We start from the raw sequence: 26745 nt of genomic DNA, 5'->3' as shown, positions 1-26745 counted from the left end.
TCACTTTTATAATTAAAAAATATTTTTTTAATAAAATGTTTAGCTGCATGCTGTGTGGACTGACGTCACGGTCACAGCAGGCTTTGTTGAGTTAGCTGGGAAACTAAGAGGTCCCAAACTGCTATAAAACACCCTTTGTAGTGACATCAAAATTGTGAGTATTTAGGTATACTGTGAATAGTTTATTCGTCCTTTAGATTTGCTATGTGGTGCCCCCTTGTTTTGTTGTTGCAGACTTTTTGTTGAACAAGTGGAACCATCAATTGAAGATTCAGGTATAAGCAGCCTATAGTAGCAGTTTATTGAATTAACAATGTTGGTGTAAGTATGATTCATGATTCAAGTTGCCACAGAAATACAGGAAAAAATGTCGGTTACTGGGTACGATGGTCTGTGCTGTCACATACTGCTCCCCTAAAATCTCTTAGCCCCCACGCTTCATCCTACATGTATATTAACTGAGCAGCCATTTTACACAGCCAGTAACATACAAATCAATAACTGTATATTTAGCTGCCAGTAATACTTATAAACAGAACTGAATTGCCCCCTCTTGACGAGCCCAGCTTATTTCAGCTCCATATTTGAAATATGTTGATGCATAGGAGGCCTTTAAAGGGACATTAAACACTTTGAGATGGTAATATAAAATGATAAATTGTATATAATAAAACAACTCTGCAATATACTTTCATTATTTATTTTGTCCTCTTTGCCTGTAATTACATTCTGAAATTGTGAGCTTTTCAGTTGCTGTTAGAAATGGAAGTGCAGAACACTGTTAAATCCAGCACAACCATTGGCTGCACACTCTAGTGACCTATGTTTAACTGTCCCTAATTGGCCACAGCAGAGAAGGTAACACAAGTTACAACATGGCAGCTCCCAGTGTTTTATAGACACTAGAACTTTACACTTATTTTGTCACTTTTTAAACAACTAATGAAACTTTAAAAAATACATCTACATGTTAGTCATGGACTAATCTTTTCTTTGAATGCATCATTCTATCTAGCATGTATTTAGTGTTTAATGTCCCTTTAATATTCAGCTAACAAACAGGGACTTTAAAAAAAATGGATATTTAAAAGGACATTTTATACTAGATGTTTTGTTATAGGTGTTATGTTTAGTTTACTTGCAACTCTATGATTTATTTCTATTGCACTTGTTTCCTGTTTTGCATTTCCGGTTCCTGTTGGTTCTCCTCTAAGATCATGGCTTCTTTACACCATACCTCCCAACATTTCAAAATTCAAAAGAGGGACAACCCCCCCCCCCCCCGCAATAAATGAAATGTGGTGGGCGGGGCTTAAAAAATCATAAGACTATCATAGTATGGCTATGTGAGCTATGTATTTAATAAGCTTTTGCAAAGACATTGCTAAATATTTTTATCTTAATTGGACATTTAATAATAAATTCTTTAAAACTGCTCTCTGCATTCCCCATTAATATTCTAGATTCTGGCCTTTAAAGTCAGCAAAAAATGCACAGTAGCACACTACATAGCATACACTTACACATGCAGATACACACACACTACACAGTATACACTTATACATGCAGATACACACACACACACACACACACTACATAGCATACACTTACACATGCAGATACACACACACTAAATAGCATACACTTATACATGAAGATGCGCACACACACTACATAGCATACACTTACACATGAAGATACACACATACACTACATAGCATACACTTATACAGGCAGATACACTTATACATGCAGATACACAGACACTACATAGTATACACTTATACATGCAGATACACACTTATACATGCAGATACACATACACACACTACATAGCTTACATTTATACATGCAGACACACACTACATAGCATACACTTACACATGCAGATACGGACACTACATAGCATACACGTATTCATGCAGATACACTACATAGCATACACTTATACATGCAGATACACACACTACATAGTATACACTTATACATGCAGATACACACACTACATAGTATACACTTATACATGCAGATACACACACACACTACATAGCATACACTTACACATACACTACATAGCATACGCTTATACATGCAGACACACACACACTACATAGCATACACTTATACATGCAGATGCACACACACTACATAGCATACACTTACACACGAAAATACACACACACTACATAGCATACACTTATACATGCAGATACACACTACATAGTATACACTTATACAGGCAGATACACACACACACATTACATAGCATACACTAATACACGCAGCATACACTTATACATGCAGATACACAGACACTACATAGTATACACTTATACATGCAGACACACACACACACTACATAGCATACACTTATACATGCAGACACACATACACACAGCTTACATTTATACATGCAGACACACACTACATAGCATAAACTTATACATACAGATACACCCACACAGTTATAGATACAGATAGACACACACTAAATCATATATGGGTATCTGTAATTCATTGTATAGGGTCCTGGGGTTGGCAAGCACATTAGCTGGCAGTCTGCGGCTGCCACTGTTCGTTACCCTGGTATTAGCACTGCTCATTGTATAAAACTGAAGACATGCTAGTATTATCACCAGGGGTTAGACATCATCACTACCAGAGGTAGGTTAGAGAGGTTACCATTACCCGTGGTCAGAGTGTATACAGCCTTCTTACTCCTGCTTAACCCACACACAATTCCTTTTCCACAGGGAATCTCACAGGTATCTAACCCTGTGAGAGCAAAGCCAGCTGCTTCTGAGTATGGGCCCAACAGAATTTTAAAAAAATATATATATATTTTTTTATGCCTGGGACAAATCGGGACAGATGGCTAGCAACCCGGGACAGGGGGACAGACCCCTGTTGGGCACAACGAGGATTCTTCCCAGGAAAAAAAACAGTTTGCAATGCTGAGTCTTGGAAAAACAAGGATCTTCGGAATTCCGGGAACAATTACAGAAATAATACACCAGGCAGGTTGTCATCAGTAATGCTCATTTATTATGAGTCATGACACTTGTTTAAATAGGCATAGTTACATGCAGACATCCTATACGTAACAAATTACCATTGGTTAAACAAATCACCTTATGGCCCCATGACCCCATTTAGTATTTAGCATAGTATGGCATGACATAACATAATATAATATGCGTTTGAGGAAGGTGACAGGAAAATGAACGTTTGTGATTACAGAAGATAATGTATACAACATATGGGTCATGTGTCTTCAGTTGAGCCTTGTGGTCAGACATATGTCTTTAAATGAACGTTATGGTCAGAGAAAAAAAGGAAGTATCTCTAAATCACAGATTTTACAGACAAGAGCAGACAAAGAAAAATAAAATATAATGTTAAATGTTTAGCAACATTACGAGTGGTGCTGAATTAAAGCAGTTTTTAACATTATATGTGATATGAAGTGAATGAGTGCATGTGAAACAGGTAATATTACCTGACAACCCCTAAAATCGGGACAGTTGGGGGGGGGGGGGTATGTGTACACTAATGCCTTATACTGTTATTATTTACACCACCTGAAACATGGTGTCAGAAGTATCTGACTCTGCGCTGTTTCTACACATCTGATGCTAAGAACTTGCCAGTCTTGCAGTGAGGTATGTGATATGGCACTGCTGTACAGAGAAAAAGAAAACCTACTCCCTTTTTCATTAGTGTTGCAGCAGGAATAATGAGCTTTCAGTGATGACCACAAGCTCCTCATATACAACCTCAAACTGCCTGGGTCCCACTCCCATAGCCACACCAGTACCTAGTACAGATACCCTACATCCTGGTTTCTCAACTTGTGGTACATGGACCCCTGGGTACCTGGAGCTTTGGTAAGGGGTGCTCAGTGCCCTTTCATTATCTTTTACCCACATTATGGGGCATTTCACTTATTTTTGTTAATAATATTTATGTGCATTTTGTGGTACTTAGGACAAAAAATTATGCCTGATGAGGTACTTGCTATAAAATGGGTGACAAACCACTGCCCTACACTAACAATGTTATATTTTTACACCTTGTGGGATTTAGGAATGAGGCAGCTGACAGGATACATAAAGTAACTGTAAGAGTTCAGTGTCCAGCTGATGATGATGATACATATTATGTCTGCTGGGACCGTAGACTGCGCACAATAGCGCCACACGTGCATAACTAACCACACCTGGCCCTGTATGTAATGGTCTATTTAAACGCCCATAACAAAGATGGCCGCCTCCTATACCATCTCATGTAATTGCCCACAAAAATAATGTTCGCATCCGTATTCAGCTGCACGTCACGTGCCCGAAAACCCACTATCCCTCATACCACGTGGCGAGGGTACCTAGCCTGCTGTCACCGAGGCCCCGTCCATCCCGCACGCTGATTGGTCGCTGGGCGTACTGGAGGCAGCAGGCCAGTGTGAGTGGTGCTGCGGGTCAGTCAGCATGGAGCTGCCGGTCCAGGAAGGCTGGTTCCGGGAGACTTGTAGCCTATGGCCTGGGCAGGCCATGTCTCTGCAGGTGGAGGACGTGCTGTACCACAAGCGCTCCAACTTCCAGGACATCCTGGTCTTCAAGAGGTAACAAGCAGCAGCGTGTGCGCCCTGGCACCACTTAAATGTGTGTAATGTGTTTGTGCGCGCTCCTGCACCGCCTATAATGTGTTTGTGCGCGCTCCTGCACCGCCTATAATGTGTTTGTGCGCGCTCCTGCACCTCTTATAATGTGTAGGTGCGCGCTCCTGCACCTCTTATAATGTGTAGGTGCGCGCTCCTGCACCTCTTATAATGTGTAGGTGCGCGCTCCTGCACCTCTTATAATGTGTAGGTGCGCGCTCCTGCACCTCTTATAATGTGTAGGTGCGCGCTCCTGCACCTCTTATAATGTGTAGGTGCGCGCTCCTGCACCTCTTATAATGTGTAGGTGCGCGCTCCTGCACCTCTTATAATGTGTAGGTGCGCGCTCCTGCACCTCTTATAATGTGTAGGTGCGCGCTCCTGCACCTCTTATAATGTGTAGGTGCGCGCTCCTGCACCTCTTATAATGTGTAGGTGCGCGCTCCTGCACCTCTTATAATGTGTAGGTGCGCGCTCCTGCACCTCTTATAATGTGTGTGTGTGCGCGCTCCTGCACCTCTTATAATGTGTGTGTGTGCGCGCGCTCCTGCACCTCTTATAATGTGTGTGTGTGCGCGCGCTCCTGCACCTCTTATAATGTGTGTGTGTGCGCGCGCTCCTGCACCTCTTATAATGTGTGCGCGCGCTCCTGCACCTCTTATAATGTGTGCGCGCGCTCCTGCACCTCTTATAATGTGTGCGCGCGCTCCTGCACCTCTTATAATGTGTGCGCGCGCTCCTGCACCTCTTATAATGTGTGCGCGCGCTCCTGCACCTCTTATAATGTGTGCGCGCGCTCCTGCACCTCTTATAATGTGTGCGCGCGCTCCTGCACCTCTTATAATGTGTGTGTGCGCGCGCTCCTGCACCTCTTATAATGTGTGTGTGCGCGCGCTCCTGCACCTCTTATAATGTGTGTGTGCGCGCGCTCCTGCACCTCTTATAATGTGTGTGTGTGCGCGCGCTCCTTCACCTCTTATAATGTGTGTGTGCGCGCTCCTGCACCTCTTATAATGTGTGTGTGTGCACGCGCTCCTTCACCTCTTATAATGTGTGTGTGCGCGCTCCTGCACCTCTTATAATGTGTGTGTGCGCGCGCTCCTGCACCTCTTATAATGTGTGTGTGTGCGCGCGCTCCTGCACCTCTTATAATGTGTGTGTGTGCGCGCGCTCCTGCACCTCTTATAATGTGTGTGCGCGCGCTCCTGCACCTCTTATAATGTGTGTGTGCGCGCTCCTGCACCTCTTATAATGTGTGTGCGCGCGCTCCTGCACCTCTTATAATGTGTGTGTGCGCGCGCTCCTGCACCTCTTATAATGTGTGTGTGCGCGCGCTCCTGCACCTCTTATAATGTGTGTGTGTGCGCGCGCTCCTGCACCTCTTATAATGTGTGTGTGTGCGCGCGCTCCTGCACCTCTTATAATGTGTGTGTGTGCGCGCGCTCCTGCACCTCTTATAATGTGTGTGTGTGCGCGCGCTCCTGCACCTCTTATAATGTGTGTGTGTGCGCGCGCTCCTGCACCTCTTATAATGTGTGTGTGTGCGCGCGCTCCTGCACCTCTTATAATGTGTGTGTGTGCGCGCGCTCCTGCACCTCTTATAATGTGTGTGTGCGCGCGCTCCTGCACCTCTTATAATGTGTGTGTGCGCGCGCTCCTGCACTTCTTATAATGTGTGTGTGTGCGCGCGCTCCTGCACCTCTTATAATGTGTGTGTGCGCGCGCTCCTGCACCTCTTATAATGTGTGTGTGCGCGCGCTCCTGCACCTCTTATAATGTGTGTGTGCGCGCGCTCCTGCACCTCTTATAATGTGTGTGTGCGCGCGCTCCTGCACCTCTTATAATGTGTGTGTGCGCGCGCTCCTGCACCTCTTATAATGTGTGTGTGCGCGCGCTCCTGCACCTCTAATGTGTGTGTGTGCGCGCGCGCTCCTGCACCTCTTATAATGTGTGTGCGCGCGCGCTCCTGCACCTCTTATAATGTGTGTGTGCGCGCGCTCCTGCACCTCTTATAATGTGTGTGTGCGCGCGCTCCTGCACCTCTTATGTGTGTGTGTGTGTGCACGCGCTCCTGCACCTCTTATAATGCAATCCACTAATCGTTTTCCCCCTGGGGCATTCAGTCCCTTTGCATAAACGTCACGCCCCAGCGGAGAACAACGATTAGTAGATTGCAGGTTCGTCATCTGTCAATTAATTGAGCAATATGGCGGGCGGAGGGGCTTATCGATATATCATTAAAAGGTAAAAATCTCAGAATATCAGTATATAGTATAAATTTCAAGAAAGTCTCACTAATTTGTTAAATTCTATCCTATGACGTAAGCGAGTATGCTCAAGTTTACTTTCACTTTAAAGGGATTTGAAACTCAAACATCCTTGGTGCATTTGGGTTTCATAGATATCAAATAGAAGCCCCTTTTTGTTTAATGGTACAGTGTATCCTCCCATATTATTGCTGTTTTCTGAAATTAATTCTCAGTGTTGGTTGTCGACCCAGATCTGTGTGCAGGAATACAACCCAGTGAGGCTAGAACCCATCCTCTACTGCTAAAGACGTTGTAGCAAGTGATACTATTTCTGAGCGTGCTTCCCTGGGGTGGGGGAGATCTGATCCCCGGGTGTGTTATCTATGACTTGAGTGAAGTAAAAATAACATTCACATGACACACTAAACCCAGGGCTCATAGGGTAATATAGACCCCTTTGTTTACTTAAAGGGACATGAAACCCAATTTTTTTCTTTCGTGATTTAGAAAGAGCATGTCATTTAAAACCACTTTCTAATTTACTTCTATTATCTAATATGCTTCATTTTCTTGATATCACTTACTGAAAAGCATATCTAGATATGCTCAGTAGCTGCTGATTGGTTGCTGCACATAGAGGCCTTGTGTGATTGGCTCACACATGTGCATTGCTATTTCTTCAACAAAGGATAGCTAAAGAACTGAGCAAATTAGACAATAGAAGTAAATTGGAAAGTTGTTTAAAATTGCATGCCCTATCTGAATCATGAAAGTTTAATTTTGACTAGACTGTCCCTTTAAGATAACGTCTCAGTATGAGTTTGGGGGACATTAAGTGCCCACAAATTTCCACAAGTAGTGCAAAAACGTGCTCTAACAAATTATGTAGTGATGTTCACTGCAATGCACCTTTAAAGTGAAGGTAAAGTTGACCAGACTCGTTAACGCCATATTGTAGTATTTTTAAAAGGAGGCCGAGTATAATTCATTATTTTTCTTATATTCTATTACATAAGAGATATACACTGTTGTTAGGGAGTTTAGCTATAAAAAAATGTTTAGTTTCTTAAACCTTATACGAAGGATCAGTGTGCAGTCCCTTAACCCTTTAAGGACACAGCTTTCAGTTTGCTCAATTGTTTTATGACGGAAAAATTCCGTCATATGTCCTTAAGAGGTTAAGTTACATATAAATTTAATTTACAGACAGAAAAGGTAGGAACTAAATAATTTACTACACAAATGACGGATCTCAGCACATCCATTTTATTTCAAGATACAAATGTCAAAATACACCATATGCAAATGGTTAGCCACAGTGCCTTACTAATCGTGCATATACATTATAAACAAGGCATCTGCATAAGCAAAGAAATATATAAACAGATGAACCATTCAGTGTACTTTCAGAACGGAAATTTCTTTGTAGACCTAAAGACTACTTGCAAGCAGGAGCTAGTTTAAACTGTGAGGATCTATGCCTGTTAATATTACCTCTATTAATATAGGTTAAATGATTGCACGTATAATTAGATGCAACTATAACAATTATATACAGATGCCCCAGCGAGCTTTAAGGTAAAACAGACTAAGGGGTATGTACAACTCCTCTTTCAGAGGACACCACTATATTGAATAGTACTTGGTGCCATGAAAATAAAGCATGTAAAAGGATCTATGTAAACCCCAAAAAGTGAGTCTGAATATTACCATAATAAAACAAGGGTAATGGTACAGTGTTAGCAATCAGCAGAAAACACAAAGTTAATTTATCAAATTGTTCAAGCATGGTATTTTGAACAAAGATCATGAATTGTATAGGGACTTCTGACATAGGCATTGAAAAATGTCAAGAGAGGCAGAACTCGCTGCTGTTATAAACCAGTTCAAATAGGATACGCTAAGAATTTCCTTCTGTGAGGCATGTGTACATATACTGCTTATTAAGCGCTCATTTAAGCGTATGTCCTTAGACAAATTTCCTCCATGTGTTTTTACCAACGGTCAAAAGTCCGAGACTTTCCACAAAGTACAAGGAGTGAACAGGGTCACTGTGCTTTAATATGAACTTACAAGAGGCTTATTACCCTCCGTGTCACCATCTCTCGGTTCCAAAGTTCATCTTGAAGTAGGCACGGCTACTTGTAACAAAGTGTGTAACAAACGAAGTTTCTCCTTTTACTACTGCAAAACTGGAAACAATGTTACCATCCGGTTGGTCTAGAACAGAGCAAAAACGTTTTAGCCCTGAGGAAACCCCTATGACTATGCAGTCACGTGGGGGGTGAAACGCGCCTCGGCAGAGATGTACGCAGAGCGGGTTGCTCTGTTCTAGACCAACCGGATGGTAACATTGTTTCCAGTTTTGCAGTAGTAAAAGGAGGAACTTTGTTTGTTACACACTTTGTTACAAGTAGCCGTGCCTACTTCAAGATGAACTTTGGAACCGAGAGATGGTGACACGGAGGGTAATAAGCCTCTTGTAAGTTCATATTAAAGCACGGTGACCCTGTTCACTCCTTGTACTTTGTGGACAGTCTCGGACTTTTGACCGTTGGTAAAAACACATGGAGGAAATTTGTCTAAGGACATACGCTTAATAAGCAGTATATGTACACATGCCTCACAGAAGGAAATAAATTCTTAGCGTATCCTATTTGAACTGGTTTATAACGGCAGCGAGTTCTGCCTCTCTTCATTTTTCAATGCCTACGTCAGAAGTCCCTATACAATTCATGATGTTTGTTTGTTCAAAATACCATGCTTGAACAATTTGATAAATTAACTGTGTTTTCTGCTGATTGCTAACACTGTACCATTACCCTTGTTTTTTTATGGTAATATTTAGACTCACTTTTTGGGGTTTACATAGATCCTTTTACATGCTTTATTTTCATGGCACCAAGTACTATTCAATATAGTGGTGTCCTCTGAAAGAGGAGTTGTACATACCCCTTAGTCTGTTTTACCTTAAAGCTTGCTGGGGCATCTGTATATAATTGTTATAGTTGCATCTAATTATACGTGCAATCATTTAACCTATATTAATAGAGGTAATATTAACAGGCATAGATCCCCTCGGATCACTATGGTGGCCGTTTTTCGCAATCTGCGAAGCCACCCTCTAGTGGAGGTGTTGCCATGTTAATGTACACAGTTTAAACTAGCTCCTGCTTGCAAGTAGTCTTTAGGTCTGCAAAGCAATTTCCGTTCTTAAAGTACACTGAATGGTTCATCTGTTTATATATTTCTTTGCTTATGCAGATACTTTGTTTATAATGTATATGCACTATTAGTAAGGCACTGTGGCTAACCATTTGCATATGGAATATTTTGACATTTGTATCTTGAAATAAAATGATGTGCTGAGATCTCTCTTTTGTGTAGTAACTTATTTAGTTTCTACCTTTTCTGTCTGTAAATTAAATTTATTTGTATTATATAATGCTGTTTCTTACCTTTCAAACAGCCGACGATAAAATTATTTCTTCCGCCGGCTATTTTGTTAAATTGACAGGTTAGTGAAATTCTATCCTCCAATGCTCTTTGCCCCCCCTGGTGGTTCAGTCCATTACTTGCAACGTCACGCCAGTGTAAGGCGCATGCGTTGAAGCTGTATTAGCCTACTTTCTTCTCCATGAGACGCGCATGCTCTGTAGGTGTTATCTTCAAATACTACTTGCCAAATCTAATTCAAGAGCGATTGTGGTAAAAGGGAGTATTAAATGTTCTCAAATAGCGTATTTATGAAATCCCTCATTAAATATTTGTACAATTTTGTTCTAACCTTTTCCCACCAAACAAAATTAGATATAGATATATAGATCTAGATAGATCTATCTATCTAGAGAGATCTCGTTAATAATGTGCATATAATCAATCGATTTACTATTAATACAAAGTAGCCAATGTTAATACTTATGCTATAAGCATACTTCTATGCGCAATGTTTATCTGATATTTGTTCTGTGAAAAGGCATCGCAATTCTGTAGCTGCTGTCTAGGGCAGAATAGTACTCAATGAATATTGCATTTCATTGAATACTATGTATCAAGGGCAATTGGCGCATGCACAGTTCAAAAGAGCCTCGTGAACGCGCTTTCAAGCAACGTAGACAGCGGGTGTGACTGCTCGAGAAGACAGGAGAACACGGAAGTAGCTGCTTGGAGGAGTCGTTGAGTAAAGGGTACCAAATTTAAAACTTAGATATTATCGGAAATGTAGCTGGAACATAAAGCTAAGTTAGTGACTACATCTAACTAATATTGAGAAATGCTTTGGGGTATTGTAAACCGGTAAACTTTACCTTCTCTTTAAGGTAGTCAGAAGAGGGGAAAAAAGTTATCAAATGAAAAAAATTGTGTTGAAGAAAATCTGTTTTATTTACCACAATATAATTTCCCACAGCAAGACTTATGGCAATGTGCTGGTCCTGGACGGGCTGATACAGTGCACAGAGCGAGATGAGTTCTCCTATCAAGAGATGATAGCGAATCTGCCACTCTGCAGTCACCCAAACCCACGCAAGGTGAGGCGCAGCTGGATTTGTTTTTGTTTGTGCTAGAAATGTGCGTTCTCATGATCGTACAAACACGGTGACTCCACCCTTGCTACAAGAATTGTTTTTCATGTAATTGGCAAGAGTCCATGAGCTAGTGACGTATGGGATATACTTTCCTACCAGAAGGGGGCAAAGTTTCCCAAACCTGAAAAATGCCTATAAATACACCCCTCACCACACCCATAATTTAGTTTTAGAAACTTTGCCTCCTATGGAGGTGGTGAAGTAAGTTTTTTGTGCTTGTTTTTTTATGATTTCTTCTGATAAGCGCTTCTAAGCATTCTGAAGCCCAATTCCTCTTAGAGTACAGTGTTTGTCAGAGGGATGTGAAGGGAGTATCGCCTTTTGATTTTATGATTTTCCTCACAGGAAATCTTTTCAAGGTTTCTCTGTTATCGGTCGTAGGGATTCATCTCCTACCTCCCTTTTTAGATCGGCGATATACTCTTATATACCATTACCTCTGCTGATAGTTTTCAGTACTGGTTTGGCTGCTATATGCGTTTGGGTGACATTAAAGTCAGTAGTTATGAGTTTTACTTTACAAAGCTGCACCATAAAACTCATAACTAAAGTGCTACAAAGTACACTAACACCCATAAACTACATATTAACCCCTAAACCGCCATACCCCCGCATCGCAAACACTAGTTAAATATTAACCCCTAATCTGCTGTCTCTAACATCGCTGCAACCTACATTACTGTTATTAACCCCCAATCTGCAGCTCCCAAAATCGCCACCACTATACTAAAGTTATTAACCCCTAAACCTAACCCTAAGTTTAACCCTAACGTAATCTTAACACCACTATAACATAATTTAAATTATTCCAAATAAAAATTACAATTGATACCTAAATTATTCCTATTTAAAACTAAATAAATTCTTACCTGTAAAATAAAACCTAAGCTAGCTACAATATAACTGTTACATTGTAGCTAGCTTAGGTTTTATTTTTATTTCACAGCTAAGTTTGTATTTTAACTAGGTAATAACTACCTAGCTAAAATAAATAGTTACCTGTAAAATAAAACCTAACCTGCCTCACACTAAAACCTAACATTACACTAAAATTAAGTAAAGGGCAATGCCCATCCAAATGCCCTTTTCAGGGTAATGGGGAGCTTAGGATTTTTAGATAGGATTTTATTTGGGGGGTTTGGTTGTGTGGGTGGTGGGTTTTACTGTTGAGGGGGGTTTGTATTTTTTTTTTCTACTTGTAAAAGAGCTGATTTATTTGGGGCAATGCCCCGCAAAAGGCCCTTTTAAGGGCTATTGGCAGTTTAGTTTAGGCTAGATTTTTTGTTTTTTTTTAGGTGGGCTTTTTTATTTTGATAGGGGTATTAGATTAGGTGTAATTAGTTTAAATATTTGATAATTTCTTTTTTTTATTTTGTGTAATTTAGTGTTTGTTTTTGTAATTTAGTTGTATTTAATTAATGTAACTTATTTAATTGTAGTGTAATGTTGGGTGTTAGTTTAAGACAGGTTAGGTTTTATTTTACAGGTAAATTTGTATTTATTTTAACTAGGTAGCTAGTAAATAGTTAATAACTATTTACTAACTAGTCTACCTAGTTGAAATAAATACAAACTTGCCTGTGAAATAAAACCTAAGATAGCTACAATATAACTATTAGTTATATTGTAGCTAACTTAGGGTTTGTTTTATAGGTAAGAATTTAGTTTTAAATAGGAATTATTATTTAGGTATTGTAATTTTTATTTAGATTTATATTAATTATGTTAAAGTTAGTGGTGTTAGGGTTACGTTAGGTTTAGGGGTTAATAACTTTAGTATAGTGGCGGCAACATTGGGGGCGGCAGATTAGGGGTTAATAAGTGTAGGCAGGTGTCGACGATGTCGGGGGCAGCAGATTAGGGGTTAATAAGTGTTATGTAGGTGTCGGCGATGTCAGGGGCGGCAGATTAGGGGTGTTTAGACTCTGGGTTTATGTTAGGGTGTTAGGTGTAAACATAACTTTTTCTTTCCCCATAGGAATCAATGGGGCTGCGTTACAGAGCTTTATGCTCCTTTATTGTAGGTGTTAGGCTTTTTTTTTTAGCCGGCTCTCCCCATTGATGTCTATGGGGAAATCGTGCACAAGCACGTAAAACCAGCTCAAAGCAGTGCTGGTATTTGAGTGCGGTATGGAGTTCAACATTGCCATATTGCCTGCTAACGCTGGGTTTTTGCAAACCTGTAATAGCAGCGTTTATAGGGAGGTGAGCGGTGACAATAATTTGCAAGTTAATACCGAGCCGCTCATAAAGCAAAACTCGTAATCTGGCCGAAGGTCTTTTCAAAATTAAGATTTAATTAATTTTGTTCTGACCGATAGCATATTTAAGTTTATTCTACTGATGAAGGTTTCATTGTCTCAAAGAATCCTGTACCATACAGTTTGTTAAAAATTCTCCTTATTTTTTTATTTGAACATTTTTTTTAAATTTTTTTTTTTTCAAGGAAATTTTTCTATTTATATCTTTTAGTCCTCCTCCTATTAAATATGTTAATCCTTTTCAAATCTGGATTTTTAACATTTTTGAGTTTTTTTACTATTTAATATACTATCTGTATTATATTCTAGAGAATGGTTATTCTGATTCCCACTTGGGACTGTACTACTATTTCTATGGAAATTAGTACTTGTTTCAGGATTCTTTAGAATTTGAATATATCCTTAGTAGAGCATATTCACTTACTGTTTTTATATTTTTAGCTTGGCTTTATCTGTGGCTGACATTACTGTTTTCTCAATCTTTGTTGAACAGTTAACATAAGCAGTTTCAGATTCTTAAAGGGACACAACCCAAATTTTTTACTTTTGCGATTCAGATAGAGAATTTTTTTTTTTTTTTTTTTTTCTTTTGTTCAGACTCTGGATAGCACTTTTTATTGGTGTATGAATTTATCCACCAATCAGCAAGGACAACCTAGGTTGTTCACCAAAAATGGGCCGGCATCTAAACTTGCATTTCAAATAAAGATACCAAGAGACTGATGAAAATTTGATAATAGGAGTAAATTAGAATTTGTTTAAAATGTCATGCTCTATCTGAATCACAAAAGAAAAAAAAAAAATGGGTTCAGTGTCCCTTTAAGTATATAACTCTATTTACTTTAGATGTATTCATTTAAGTATGTTTACTATATCTATTATGATTTCAAATATCTTATCTCCACTATTTCTGGAGGTTTAGAGTTTTTTTTTTGGTTTTTTTTCTGCTCTACTTTTAGTCCGGTGATGTAGATCAGTTGGTGAATGAACTGACTCCAAGGGTCATTAATTTCCCGGCAGGGTTAATACAGCTCTTTGGCCTTTGAGGTCAATTTATTGTGCCATTTATTTGGGTAATAATAACTGTTTTTATCAGCTGCTAATTTGGTTAACTCAGAGTGTAAGCACTGAAGAAGCGCTTTTTTGTATCCTTCTGGGAGAAAAACTCTTTATAATTACTAGTTATTAGACTGCATGAAGGTGCGGCTCTCAAACCAGTCCTTCTGGTGGGGGGCAGATTAAATTGTTTTTGGATTAATCAGTCCAAATTCTATATTATTCTTAGGGTTTGAATAGATTTTTTATAATGAGACCTCCTTTGGGAAGAATATTTCTTTCTCAGTGTACTCTGTATATTTTTTTTCTGCAGTGTACTCTGTATATTTTTTTTTCTGCAGTGATTATGACAGTTCTTTTTGCAGGAACAGGATTTGGGTTTCTATTCCATTCTATTCTTTGTCCAAAATGACTAATCCGGCTTCATCCAATCACAGCGTTCCCTCAGGCCATGATCCCCCCTGGGGGGAACCCCGTGATTGGAAGAAGTCTGATTCGTCATTTCTGACGTAAGCAGAGTCTTCCGACGGCCGGGGGAATCGATGGAGCAGCTTTCAGGATTCAAAGGTAAGTTTTTGAAGAAAACGCTTGAAATGTCAATTTTGATGAATTAAAGTGCCCTTATTTTTAATAGGATTACTAAAAACCTGGCACTAATTCGTCAAAATTGACCTTCACTTTAAAGCCAGACAGATAGCTCAGCATGCTAATGCACTGTGGCTAAGCTCTGTAGCAACCTGAGGGTTGCAGGTTCGATTTCCGGTGAGGTCCATTCAGCCTTTCATCCTTCCGAGATCGATTAAATGAGCAGCGTCTTGAGTCTCTTACGGGTGATTAGACGCACTTTACAAGTACCCAATACATACATATGAAAGAGCAGTATTCAAATATATGGACTTCTCTTTTTGTGTAATACCTCATGAATCAACTAAGTTTTGTTTCTTCAAGACATAGTTAGAGGATTTAATTTACTTAAGAGTTTCGTGGTTCCTCAGACAATGGTCACTTCTTTTTAGGTTTCTAGATGGATTCTGTGTTCGTGTCTTTGTCTTTATCGGACAAAAGTCAGTTGTAAGTGGCATTAGCCTGTCTAGCTTAGTCTAGAACTTTTCTTTCAGTGGCTATGTGCATGTAAGTTTTAGGTCTCATAACTGCAGCATCGACGTGGTTCCCTTTGCTCGTTTTTCATCTGAGATCTCTTTTTACTTTGCATACTGAATCAATGATACAGGGATTGTTTTTAGATATCACAGTTGATATTTTTAAATCCTAATATGCTACTCTCTCTGTTTTGGTGATTAGTCTATCATTTTATTCAGGGGGCCTCCTTTTGTTCATCCTTCCTGGACTGTATTCTTATTTGGATCCTAGTCTTACAGGTTGGGGAGCTGTCTGAGGGTCTTTTGACAGCATAAGGGGTTTGGAAACTTTTCAGGCTTGGCCTCTTTTAGGAGAGAACTTTTTAATTTTTTTATTTCAGACAGACAATACCACAACTGTGGCATATGTCAATCAACAATAGGGACTCATAGTTCCTTGGCAATTAAGAAGTATCTTGAATATGTTCTTAGATGGAATTCATCTCCTGTCTAATTTCTACGATTTTAGACATTTGGGAGGTGGATTATCTCAATTTTTCAGGTTCAGGGATCCTCAGGTGGAGGAGATGGATGCATTAGCAGTGTCTTGGTTTTGTAACCTGACTACATCTTTCCGCCTCTGTTTTTCTTTTCTTCCAAAGGTGATTTCCAAGATCATATTGGAACAGTGTCATGTGTTTTTGATAGCATCAGCATGGCCTCAAAGGTTTGGTATGTGGATCTTGTTCGGATGTCCAGTTGCCATCCTTGGCCGCTTTTTTCTTTGGCCAGCCCTCTTGTTTTAGGGGCTATTTTTCCATCAGGATCTCAAATTACTAATTTGGGGGTATGGAAATTGATTAGTGTTTAGTCATAGAGGTTTCTCCGACTCAGTTTTTATCGCTATCTTGCAGGCTTATAACTCTGTTTCAAGGAACATGTATTATCAGGTATTCTTCTCATAAATTCTCTTGGAATTCTTTTAGAATTCCTAGGATTTTACAGTTTTTCAGGATGGTTTGGATAAGTTTGTGTGCAAATTTTTTGAAGGGACAAATCTCTGTTCTTTCTGTTTTATTTTCCAGAAAGCTTGTTTAAACTTCCTGATATTCACTGTTCAGGCTTTGGTTGGTATCAATCCTGTTCATTTATTAATTTCTCCTTTTTGGAGTTTTATTTGGTTTAACGATGTTGCAGGCTCTTTTCTTTTGAGCCTATATTTTCTTTGAAGATTATCTACTTTCTTGGAAAGTGTTTCTTTTGACTATCTCTTCTGCTACAAGAGTTTCTGATTTATCAGCTCTTGTGTGTCTCCTTATCTGATTAAATAAATAATAATATTTTTTCTCATCTAGATAAGTTCTTTTTTTCTTAAGGTTGTGAATTTGAACAACATTAGTAGAGAAATTGTTGTTCCTCCTTTGTGTCCTAATCCTAAGGAATTCTTTGAAAGTTCTTTACATCCTTTGGATGTTGTAAGAGCTTTATAATTCTATATCGAGGTTACTAGGATTTCAGAAGACTTCTAGTCTATTTGCTATTTTTCTGGTTCCAGAAAAGGTTAGGAAGCCTCTGCCATTTCTTTGGCATCCTGATTAAAGCTTTTGTTTTTCAAGGCTTATTTCGAGGCAGGGCAGGCTCCGCCTCAGAGATTTACAGCTCATTTTACTAGTTCAGTCGCCATTTCTTGGGCTTTTTCAGAATGAATAAACCAACCACCGTGTAAATTTCTACACCCCTGCCAGACAACTCCGATAGGCTGACGAAACACTCGCAGTCATCCCCCGCATAAGCAAATCCACAGCGGGCGGAAGGTCCTTCTCCCACATGGCAGCGAAGACATGGAACACCCTCCTGCTGCACCTCAGACAATCCACCTCCCTTACAAAGTTCAGAAACAACCTCAAAACCTGGCTCTTCGATTGAACACCCATCCTCCCTCTATCCACTTTCCCTTAGCGCCTTGAGACCCTCACGCTCTATAAGTACCCACTAGATAGGTTGATCAAATTTGCAAATCAGTAATTTGGTCTTCTTTGCATACTTTTATTGGTTTTACCATTTTTATGTATTTGCTTCTTCTGAAGCAGTCTTTGGTAGAAAAAGTTCTTCAGGCAGCTGTTTCAGTTTGATTCTACTGCTTTTGATTTTGTTTGTTGAGAAAAACCTAATTATTGTGTGGATTTAATTTCTCAGTGGAAATAGCTGTTTTATCTCTCCCTCTCTAGTGACTCTTCTGTGGACTTCCACATCTTTGGTATTTCTATCCCATATGTCACTAGCTCATGGACTCTTGCCAACTACATGAAAGAAAACATAATTTATGTAAGAACTTACCTGATAAATTCATTTTTCATTTTGGCAAGAGTCCATGAGGCCCACCCTTTTTATGGTGGTTATGATTTTTGTATAAAAGCACAATTATTTTTCCAGTTCCTCCTTTTTGTATGCTTTTTTTTTTTTACTCTTTATTTTATCACCCCACTACTTAACTAGTTGTTAAACTGAATTGTGGGTGTGGTGAGGGGTGTATTTATAGGCATGTTGAGGTTTGGGAAACTTTGCCCCCTCCTGGTAGGATTGTATATCCCATACGTCACTAGCTCATGGACTCTTGCCAATTACATGAAAGAAATGAATTTATCAGGTAAGTTCTTACATAAATTGTTTTTATTATGTTTTATGAGCTAAAAATAATTGTGTACCATGCAATAAAACAAAGGAGTCACTGTGTTTGTATGCAATAGTGCATTGCTGCTCCTTAAACAAAATGAAGCACATTTAATAATAGAAGTAAATTGGAAAGTTGTTTAAAAGTCTATGCTCTGTCTTAATCATTATAGAATTTGTGGGGTTTTTATATCCCTTTAATGATCAGTGTTGTATAGTAGTAATAATAAATGTGATGTCTGTTATGTTCAGGTGTAGCGTAAGTGCAGTAAAATCTGTGTTATCACTTAACATAAGTTTAATATTGGGCAGGTTCAGCTTGTCTCTAAGTTTATTAGCATAAAAGGGCATTGAACTCATAACGTAGTTACCCATAAAGGGCTAGATTACAAGTAGCACACCAACATTTGCACACAATATATTAGTATATCATGGCAGATGCGTTCGCTTGAGCACAATCAAATCTAATGCACGTCTGGTTAGTACGACTGAAGACCTCCCGTGAAGTGCTAGGTTTAAAATAAGTTGTACCATACACAACAATTAGAGCTGCAACAACTAATCGTCATAATCAATAATAATCGATTATGAAAATAGTTGTCAACGAATCTCAAAATCAATTAATCGATTAGTTGGTTTGCAATTTGTTCTGTGCACAACACCAGCTGCTTCACTCCAATGAACTCCTGCACATGGTATTGTGTTTTATTTATGGTTATGTCCTTAGCCTAAAGGACGTCTACTTTTCACTTTTTCAGGACAGTATACATTTACAACTACCCCTGGCTTATGTGCAACCCAGATATAATAGTCATCATTTGGATTGTTTATATTAAATCTGGTGATTTGGAACTATGCTTTGCATGATATAGTGCCAAGCTTGTTGTTTACACCTTGCCCCTAGATTGATGGGAGTTATTTAATTTGATGTGCACTATTATCTATCTGTTTGCACAATTATTAGCGTATTGCTTGCTATTGCTGATTATATGTACTGTATAAATAAATGTGTAAGGCTTTGTCCTGTTATTGATATACAGTACTTAGCACTTTTTGATTTTGTTTTTATTGTTTTTTTATATTTTTAATAAATTGTGATATGTACCAGATTCAACCTTTATAAGAATATATTTGTTATTTTTAGAGCGGACTAGATATTTCCCCTAACTTTATAGCTGGTTATTTACCATTGCATATAGATATTCAAGATATTTTTATGTTAGAATGAAGTCAAGGGTTACTTTATTGAGAGGCCCCTTGCCAAGGTAGAAAACACTTAGCATTGGTGAAGAGCTAACAAAGATAAATATCCCACTTTGGTGAAATTGGCAAAACCCTACTTATACATCTCAACAGCCTTTTCTCTGCTGCAGGAAATATATCTGCAAACAGAGAACCAGCCTTAGCCAGGAGCATGTGGACATGTTGAGATGTTTGCATTTCAATGCAAAGTTTCTGAAAGAGTGAATAACAGAATGTTATTAACAGTGATAGTCTAACTCTTTCTAATTCTACCTCTTTTCAAACAGTTTGTGGTTTTGTTTAATTATAAAATTGTGCTCTGCTGCTTAAAAATTGAAGAAACAGTTGTGTTAATGTAAAGTTTTAGTCTGAAATTTATATTTGTAACACTCATTATGTGGATTTTATTTAAAACATAGAAAACTATTATTGATTCTCTTTTTATCCGATTAGTCGATTAATCGAACAAATAATTGGCCGATTAATCGATTATGAAAATAATCGTTAGTTGCAGCCCTAACAACAATAATACATTACAATACACTGTTACTCGTATGAACACTTTCTGGGGGGAAAAAACATAATTTATGTAAGAACTTACCTGATAAATTCATTTCTTTCATATTAGCAACAAGTGCAATAGAAATAAATCATAGAGTTGCAAGTAAACTAAACATAACACCTATAACAAAAAATCTAGTATAAAATGTCCTTTCTTTCATGTAATTAGCAAGAGTCCATGAGCTAGTGACGTATGGGATATACATTCCTACCAGGAGGGGCAAAGTTTCCCAAACCTCAAAATGCCTATAAATACACCCCTCACCACACCCACAATTCAGTTTAACGAATAGCCAAGAAGTGGGGTGATAAAAAAGTGCAAAAGCATATAAAATAAGGAATTGGAATAATTGTGCTTTATACAAAATCATAACCACCACAAAAAAAGGGCGGGCCTCATGGACTCTTGCTAATATGAAAGAAATGAATTTATCAGGTAAGTTCTTACATAAATTATGTTTTCTTTCATGTAATTAGCAAGAGTCCATGAGCTAGTGACGTATGGGATAATGACTACCCAAGATGTGGATCTTTCCACACAAGAGTCACTAGAGAGGGAGGGATAAAATAAAGACAGCCAATTCCTGCTGAAAATAATCCACACCCAAAATAAAGTTTAATGAAAAACATAAGCAGAAGATTTAAACTGAAACCGCTGCCTGAAGTACTTTTCTACCAAAAACTGCTTCAGAAGAAGAAAATACATCAAAATGGTAGAATTTAGTAAAAGTATGCAAAGAGGACCAAGTTGCTGCTTTGCAGATCTGGTCAACCGAAGCTTCATTCCTAAACGCCCAGGAAGTAGAAACTGACCTAGTAGAATGAGCTGTAATTCTCTGAGGCGGAGTTTTACCCGACTCAACATAGGCAAGATGAATTAAAGATTTCAACCAAGATGCCAAAGAAATGGCAGAAGCTTTCTGGCCTTTTCTAGAACCGGAAAAGATAACAAATAGACTAGAAGTCTTACGGAAAGATTTCGTAGCTTCAACATAATATTTCAAAGCTCTAACAACATCCAAAGAATGCAACGATTTCTCCTTAGAATTCTTAGGATTAGGACATAATGAAGGAACCACAATTTCTCTACTAATGTTGTTGGAATTCACAACTTTAGGTAAAAATTCAAAAGAGGTTCGCAACACCGCCTTATCCTGATGAAAAATCAGAAAAGGAGACTCACAAGAAAGAGCAGATAATTCAGAAACTCTTCTGGCAGAAGAGATGGCCAAAAGGAACAAAACTTTCCAAGAAAGTAATTTAATGTCCAATGAATGCATAGGTTCAAACGGAGGAGCTTGAAGAGCTCCCAGAACCAAATTCAAACTCCAAGGAGGAGAAATTGACTTAATGACAGGTTTTATACGAACCAAAGCTTGTACAAAACAATGAATATCAGGAAGAATAGCAATCTTTCTGTGAAAAAGAACAGAAAGAGCAGAGATTTGTCCTTTCAAAGAACTTGCGGACAAACCCTTATCTAAACCATCCTGAAGAAACTGTAAAATTCTCGGTATTCTAAAAGAATGCCAAGAAAAATGATGAGAAAGACACCAAGAAATATAAGTCTTCCAGACTCTATAATATATCTCTCGAGATACAGATTTACGAGCCTGTAACATAGTATTAATCACAGAGTCAGAGAAACCTCTTTGACCAAGAATCAAGCGTTCAATCTCCATACCTTTAAATTTAAGGATTTCAGATCCTGATGGAAAAAAGGACCTTGTGACAGAAGGTCTGGTCTTAACGGAAGAGTCCACGGTTGGCAAGAGGCCATCCGGACAAGATCCGCATACCAAAACCTGTGAGGCCATGCCGGAGCTACCAGCAGAACAAACGAGCATTCCTTCAGAATCTTGGAGATTACTCTTGGAAGAAGAACTAGAGGCGGAAAGATATAGGCAGGATGATACTTCCAAGGAAGTGATAATGCATCCACTGCCTCCGCCCGAGGATCCCGGAATCTGGACAGATACCTGGGAAGTTTCTTGTTTAGATGGGACGCCATCAGATCTATTTCTGGAAGTTCCCACATTTGAACAATCTGAAGAAATACCTCTGGGTGAAGAGACCATTCGCCCGGATGCAACGTTTGGCGACTGAGATAATCCGCTTCCCAATTGTCTATACCTGGGATATGAACCGCAGAGATTAGACAGGAGCTGGATTCCGCCCAAACCAAAATTTGAGATACTTCTTTCATAGCCAGAGGACTGTGAGTCCCTCCTTGATGATTGATGTATGCCACAGTTGTGACATTGTCTGTCTGAAAACAAATGAACGATTCTCTCTTCAGAAGAGGCCAAAACTGAAGAGCTCTGAAAATTGCACGGAGTTCCAAAATATTGATCGGTAATCTCACCTCCTGAGATTCCCAAACTCCTTGTGCCGTCAGAGATCCCCACACAGCTCCCCAACCCGTGAGACTTGCATCTGTTGAAATTACAGTCCAGGTCGGAAGCACAAAAGAAGCCCCCTGAATTAAACGATGGTGATCTGTCCACCATGTTAGAGAGTGTCGAACAATCGGTTTTAAAGATATTGTTTGAGATATCTTCGTGTAATCCTTGCACCATTGCTTCAGCATACAGAGCTGAAGAGGTCGCATGTGAAAACGAGCAAAGGGGATCGCGTCCGATGCAGCAGTCATAAGACCTAGAATTTCCATGCATAAGGCTACCGAAGGGAATGATTGTGACTGAAGGTTTCGACAAGCTGCAATCAATTTTAGACGTCTCTTGTCTGTTAAAGACAGAGTCATGGACACTGAATCCATCTGGAAACCCAGAAAGGTTACCCTTGTCTGAGGAATCAAAGAACTTTTTGGTAAATTGATCCTCCAACCATGATCTTGAAGAAACAACACAAGTCGATTCGTATGAGATTCTGCTAAATGTAAAGACTGAGCAAGTACCAAGATATCGTCCAAATAAGGAAATACCACAATACCCTGTTCTCTGATTACAGACAGAAGGGCACCGAGAACCTTTGTAAAAATTCTTGGAGCTGTAGCTAGGCCAAACGGTAGAGCCACAAACTGGTAATGCTTGTCCAGAAAAGAGAATCTCAGGAACTGATAATGATCTGGATGAATCGGAATATGCAGATATGCATCCTGTAAATCTATTGTGGACATATAATTCCCTTGCTGAACAAAAGGCAAGATAGTCCTTACAGTTACTATTTTGAACGTTGGTATCCTTACATAACGATTCAATATTTTTAGATCCAGAACTGGTCTGAAGGAATTCTCCTCCTTTGGTACAATGAAGAGATTTGAATAAAACCCCATCCCCTGTTCCTGAACTGGAACTGGCATAATTACTCCAGTCAACTCTAGATCTGAAACACATTTCAGAAATGCTTGAGCTTTTACTGGATTTACTGGGACACGGGAAAGAAAAAATCTCTTTGCAGGAGGTCTCATCTTGAAACCAATTCTGTACCCTTCTGAAACAATGTTCTGAATCCAAAGATTGTGAACAGAATTGATCCAAATTTCCTTGAAAAAACGTAACCTGCCCCCTACCAGCTGAACTGGAATGAGGGCCGCACCTTCATGTGGACTTAGAAGCAGGCTTTGCCTTTCTAGCTGGCTTGGATTTATTCCAGACTGGAGATGGTTTCCAAACTGAAACTGCTCCTGAGGATGAAGGATCAGGCTTTTGTTCTTTGTTGAAACGAAAGGAACGAAAACGATTATTAGCCCTGCTTTTACCTTTAGATTTTTTATCCTGTGGTAAAGTTCCTTTCCCACCAGTAACAGTTGAAATGATGGAATCCAACTGAGAACCAAATAATTTGTTACCCTGGAAAGAAATAGAAAGTAAAGTTGATTTAGAAGCCATATCAGCATTCCAAGTTTTAAGCCATAAAGCTCTTCTAGCTAAAATAGCTAGAGACATAAACCTGACATCAACTCTGATAATATCAAAAATGGCATCACAGATAAAATTATTAGCATGCTGAAGAAGAATAATAATGTCATGAGAATCACGATGTGTTACTTGTTGCGCTAAAGTTTCCAACCAAAAAGTTGAAGCTGCAGCAACATCAGCCAAAGATATAGCAGGTCTAAGAAGATTACCTGAACACAGATAAGCTTTTCTTAGAAAGGACTCAATTTTCCTATCTAGAGGATCCTTAAACGAAGTACCATCTGACGTAGGAATAGTAGTACGTTTAGCAAGGGTAGAAATAGCCCCATCAACTTTAGGGATTTTGTCCCAAAATTCTAATCTGTCAGACGGCACAGGATATAAATGCTTAAAACGTTTAGAAGGAGTAAATGAATTACCCAATTTATCCCATTCTTTGGAAATTACTGCAGAAATAGCATTAGGAACAGGAAAAACTTCTGGAATAACCACAGGAGCTTTAAATACCTTATCCAAACGTTTAGAATTAGTATCAAGAGGACCAGAATCCTCTATTTCTAAAGCAATTAGAACTTCTTTAAGTAAAGAACGAATAAATTCCATTTTAAATAAATATGAAGATTTATCAGCATCAACCTCAGAGACAGAATCCTCTGAACCAGAGGAGTCATCAGAATCAGAATGATGATGTTCATTTAAAAATTCATCTGTAGGGAGAGAAGTTTTAAAAGATTTTTTACGTTTACTAGAAGGAGAAATAACAGACATAGCCTTCTTTATGGATTCAGAAACAAAATCTCTTATATTATCAGGAACATTCTGCACCTTAGATGTTGAGGGAACTGCAACAGGCAATGGTACTTTACTAAAGGAAATATTATCTGCTTTAACAAGTTTGTCATGACAATCAATACAAACAACAGCTGGAGAAATAGCTACCAAAAGTTTACAGCAGATACACTTAGCTTTGGTAGATTCAGCACTTGACAGCGATTTTCCTGTAGTATCTTCTGACTCAGATGCAACGTGAGACATCTTGCAATATGTAAGAGAAAAAACAACATATAAAGCAAAATTGATCAAATTCCTTAAATGACAGTTTCAGGAATGGGAAAAAATGCCAAAGAACAAGCTTCTAGCAACCAGAAGCAATAAATAATGAGACTTAAATAATGTGGAGACAAAAGCGACGCCCATATTTTTTCGCGCCAAATAAGACGCCCACATTATTTGGCGCCTAAATGCTTTTTGGCGCCAAAAATGACGCCACATCCGGAACGCCGACATTTTTGGCGCGAAATAACGTCAAAAAATGACGCAACTTCCGGCGACACGTATGACGCCGGAAACGGAAAAAGAATTTTTGCGCCAAAAAAGTCCGCGCCAAGAATGACGCAATAAAATGAAGCATTTTCAACCCCCGCGAGCCTAACAGCCCACAGGGAAGAGTCAAATTTTTGAAGGTAAGAAAAAATGAATAAATCAAAATGCATTATCCCAAATATGAAACTGACTGTCTGAAAATAAGGAAAGTTGAACATTCTGAGTCAAGGCAAATAAATGTTTGTATACATATATTTAGAACTTTATAAACAAAGTGCCCAACCATAGCTTGGAGTGTCACAGAAAATAAGACTTACTTACCCCAGGACACTCATCTACATATAGCAGATAGCCAAACCAGTACTGAAACGAGAATCAGCAGAGGTAATGGTATATATAAGAGTATATCGTCGATCTGAAAAGGGAGGTAAGAGATGAATCTCTACGACCGATAACAGAGAACCTATGAAATAGACCCCGTAGAAGGAGATCACTGTATTCAAATAGGCAATACTCTCCTCACATCCCTCTGACATTCACTGCACGCTGAGAGGAAAACCGGGCTCCAACTTGCTGCGGAGCGCATATCAACGTAGAATCTAGCACAAACTTACTTCACCACCTCCATCGGAGGCAAAGTTTGTAAAACTGAATTGTGGGTGTGGTGAGGGGTGTATTTATAGGCATTTTGAGGTTTGGGAAACTTTGCCCCTCCTGGTAGGAATGTATATCCCATACGTCACTAGCTCATGGACTCTTGCTAATTACATGAAAGAAAGTCCTATTAATATTTAAAAAAAACAAAACATTTTTTATAAGGGTCTAAAGGTATATGGCCATGTATTTGACGGCAAAGAGCGATAATATGTGTCTAAATAATAATTCTTTAATGTTTTACTGTATTTACTGTAAATATTTCACTTTCCAATGTTCACATACAGAAAATTGAGGTGTGTGTGTGTGTATATAGATAATATATATATATCTATAAATATATATATATCTATCTATATCTATCTATATATATATATATATATATATATATATATATATATATATATATATATATATATATATATATATATATATATATATATATATATATATATATATATCTATATATCTCATCTATATATATATATATCTCATCTATATATATATATATCTCATCTATATATATATA

The 26745-nt window shown here is 38.7% G+C and overlaps 1 protein-coding gene across 1 annotated transcript in view; it reads left to right on the top strand.

The window, feature by feature from the left end:
• The first annotated feature begins 4350 nt into the window (after positions 1-4350).
• SRM (spermidine synthase) overlaps positions 4351-26745 on the top strand; it is a 100448-nt gene continuing 78053 nt past the window's right edge. Inside the window, exons 1-2 of the mRNA XM_053691442.1 lie at positions 4351-4618; positions 11312-11432. Coding sequence (XP_053547417.1) covers positions 4485-4618; positions 11312-11432 — 255 coding nt within the window. The 5' untranslated portion in view covers positions 4351-4484. The remainder of the gene's footprint in view (positions 4619-11311; positions 11433-26745) is intronic.

Source organism: Bombina bombina, chromosome 8, assembly GCF_027579735.1.
Source record: "Bombina bombina isolate aBomBom1 chromosome 8, aBomBom1.pri, whole genome shotgun sequence".
NCBI lineage: Eukaryota > Metazoa > Chordata > Amphibia > Anura > Bombinatoridae > Bombina > Bombina bombina.
The sequence above is the reverse complement of the archived record's forward strand: the minus strand, read 5'-3'. Positions and strand labels throughout refer to the sequence as shown.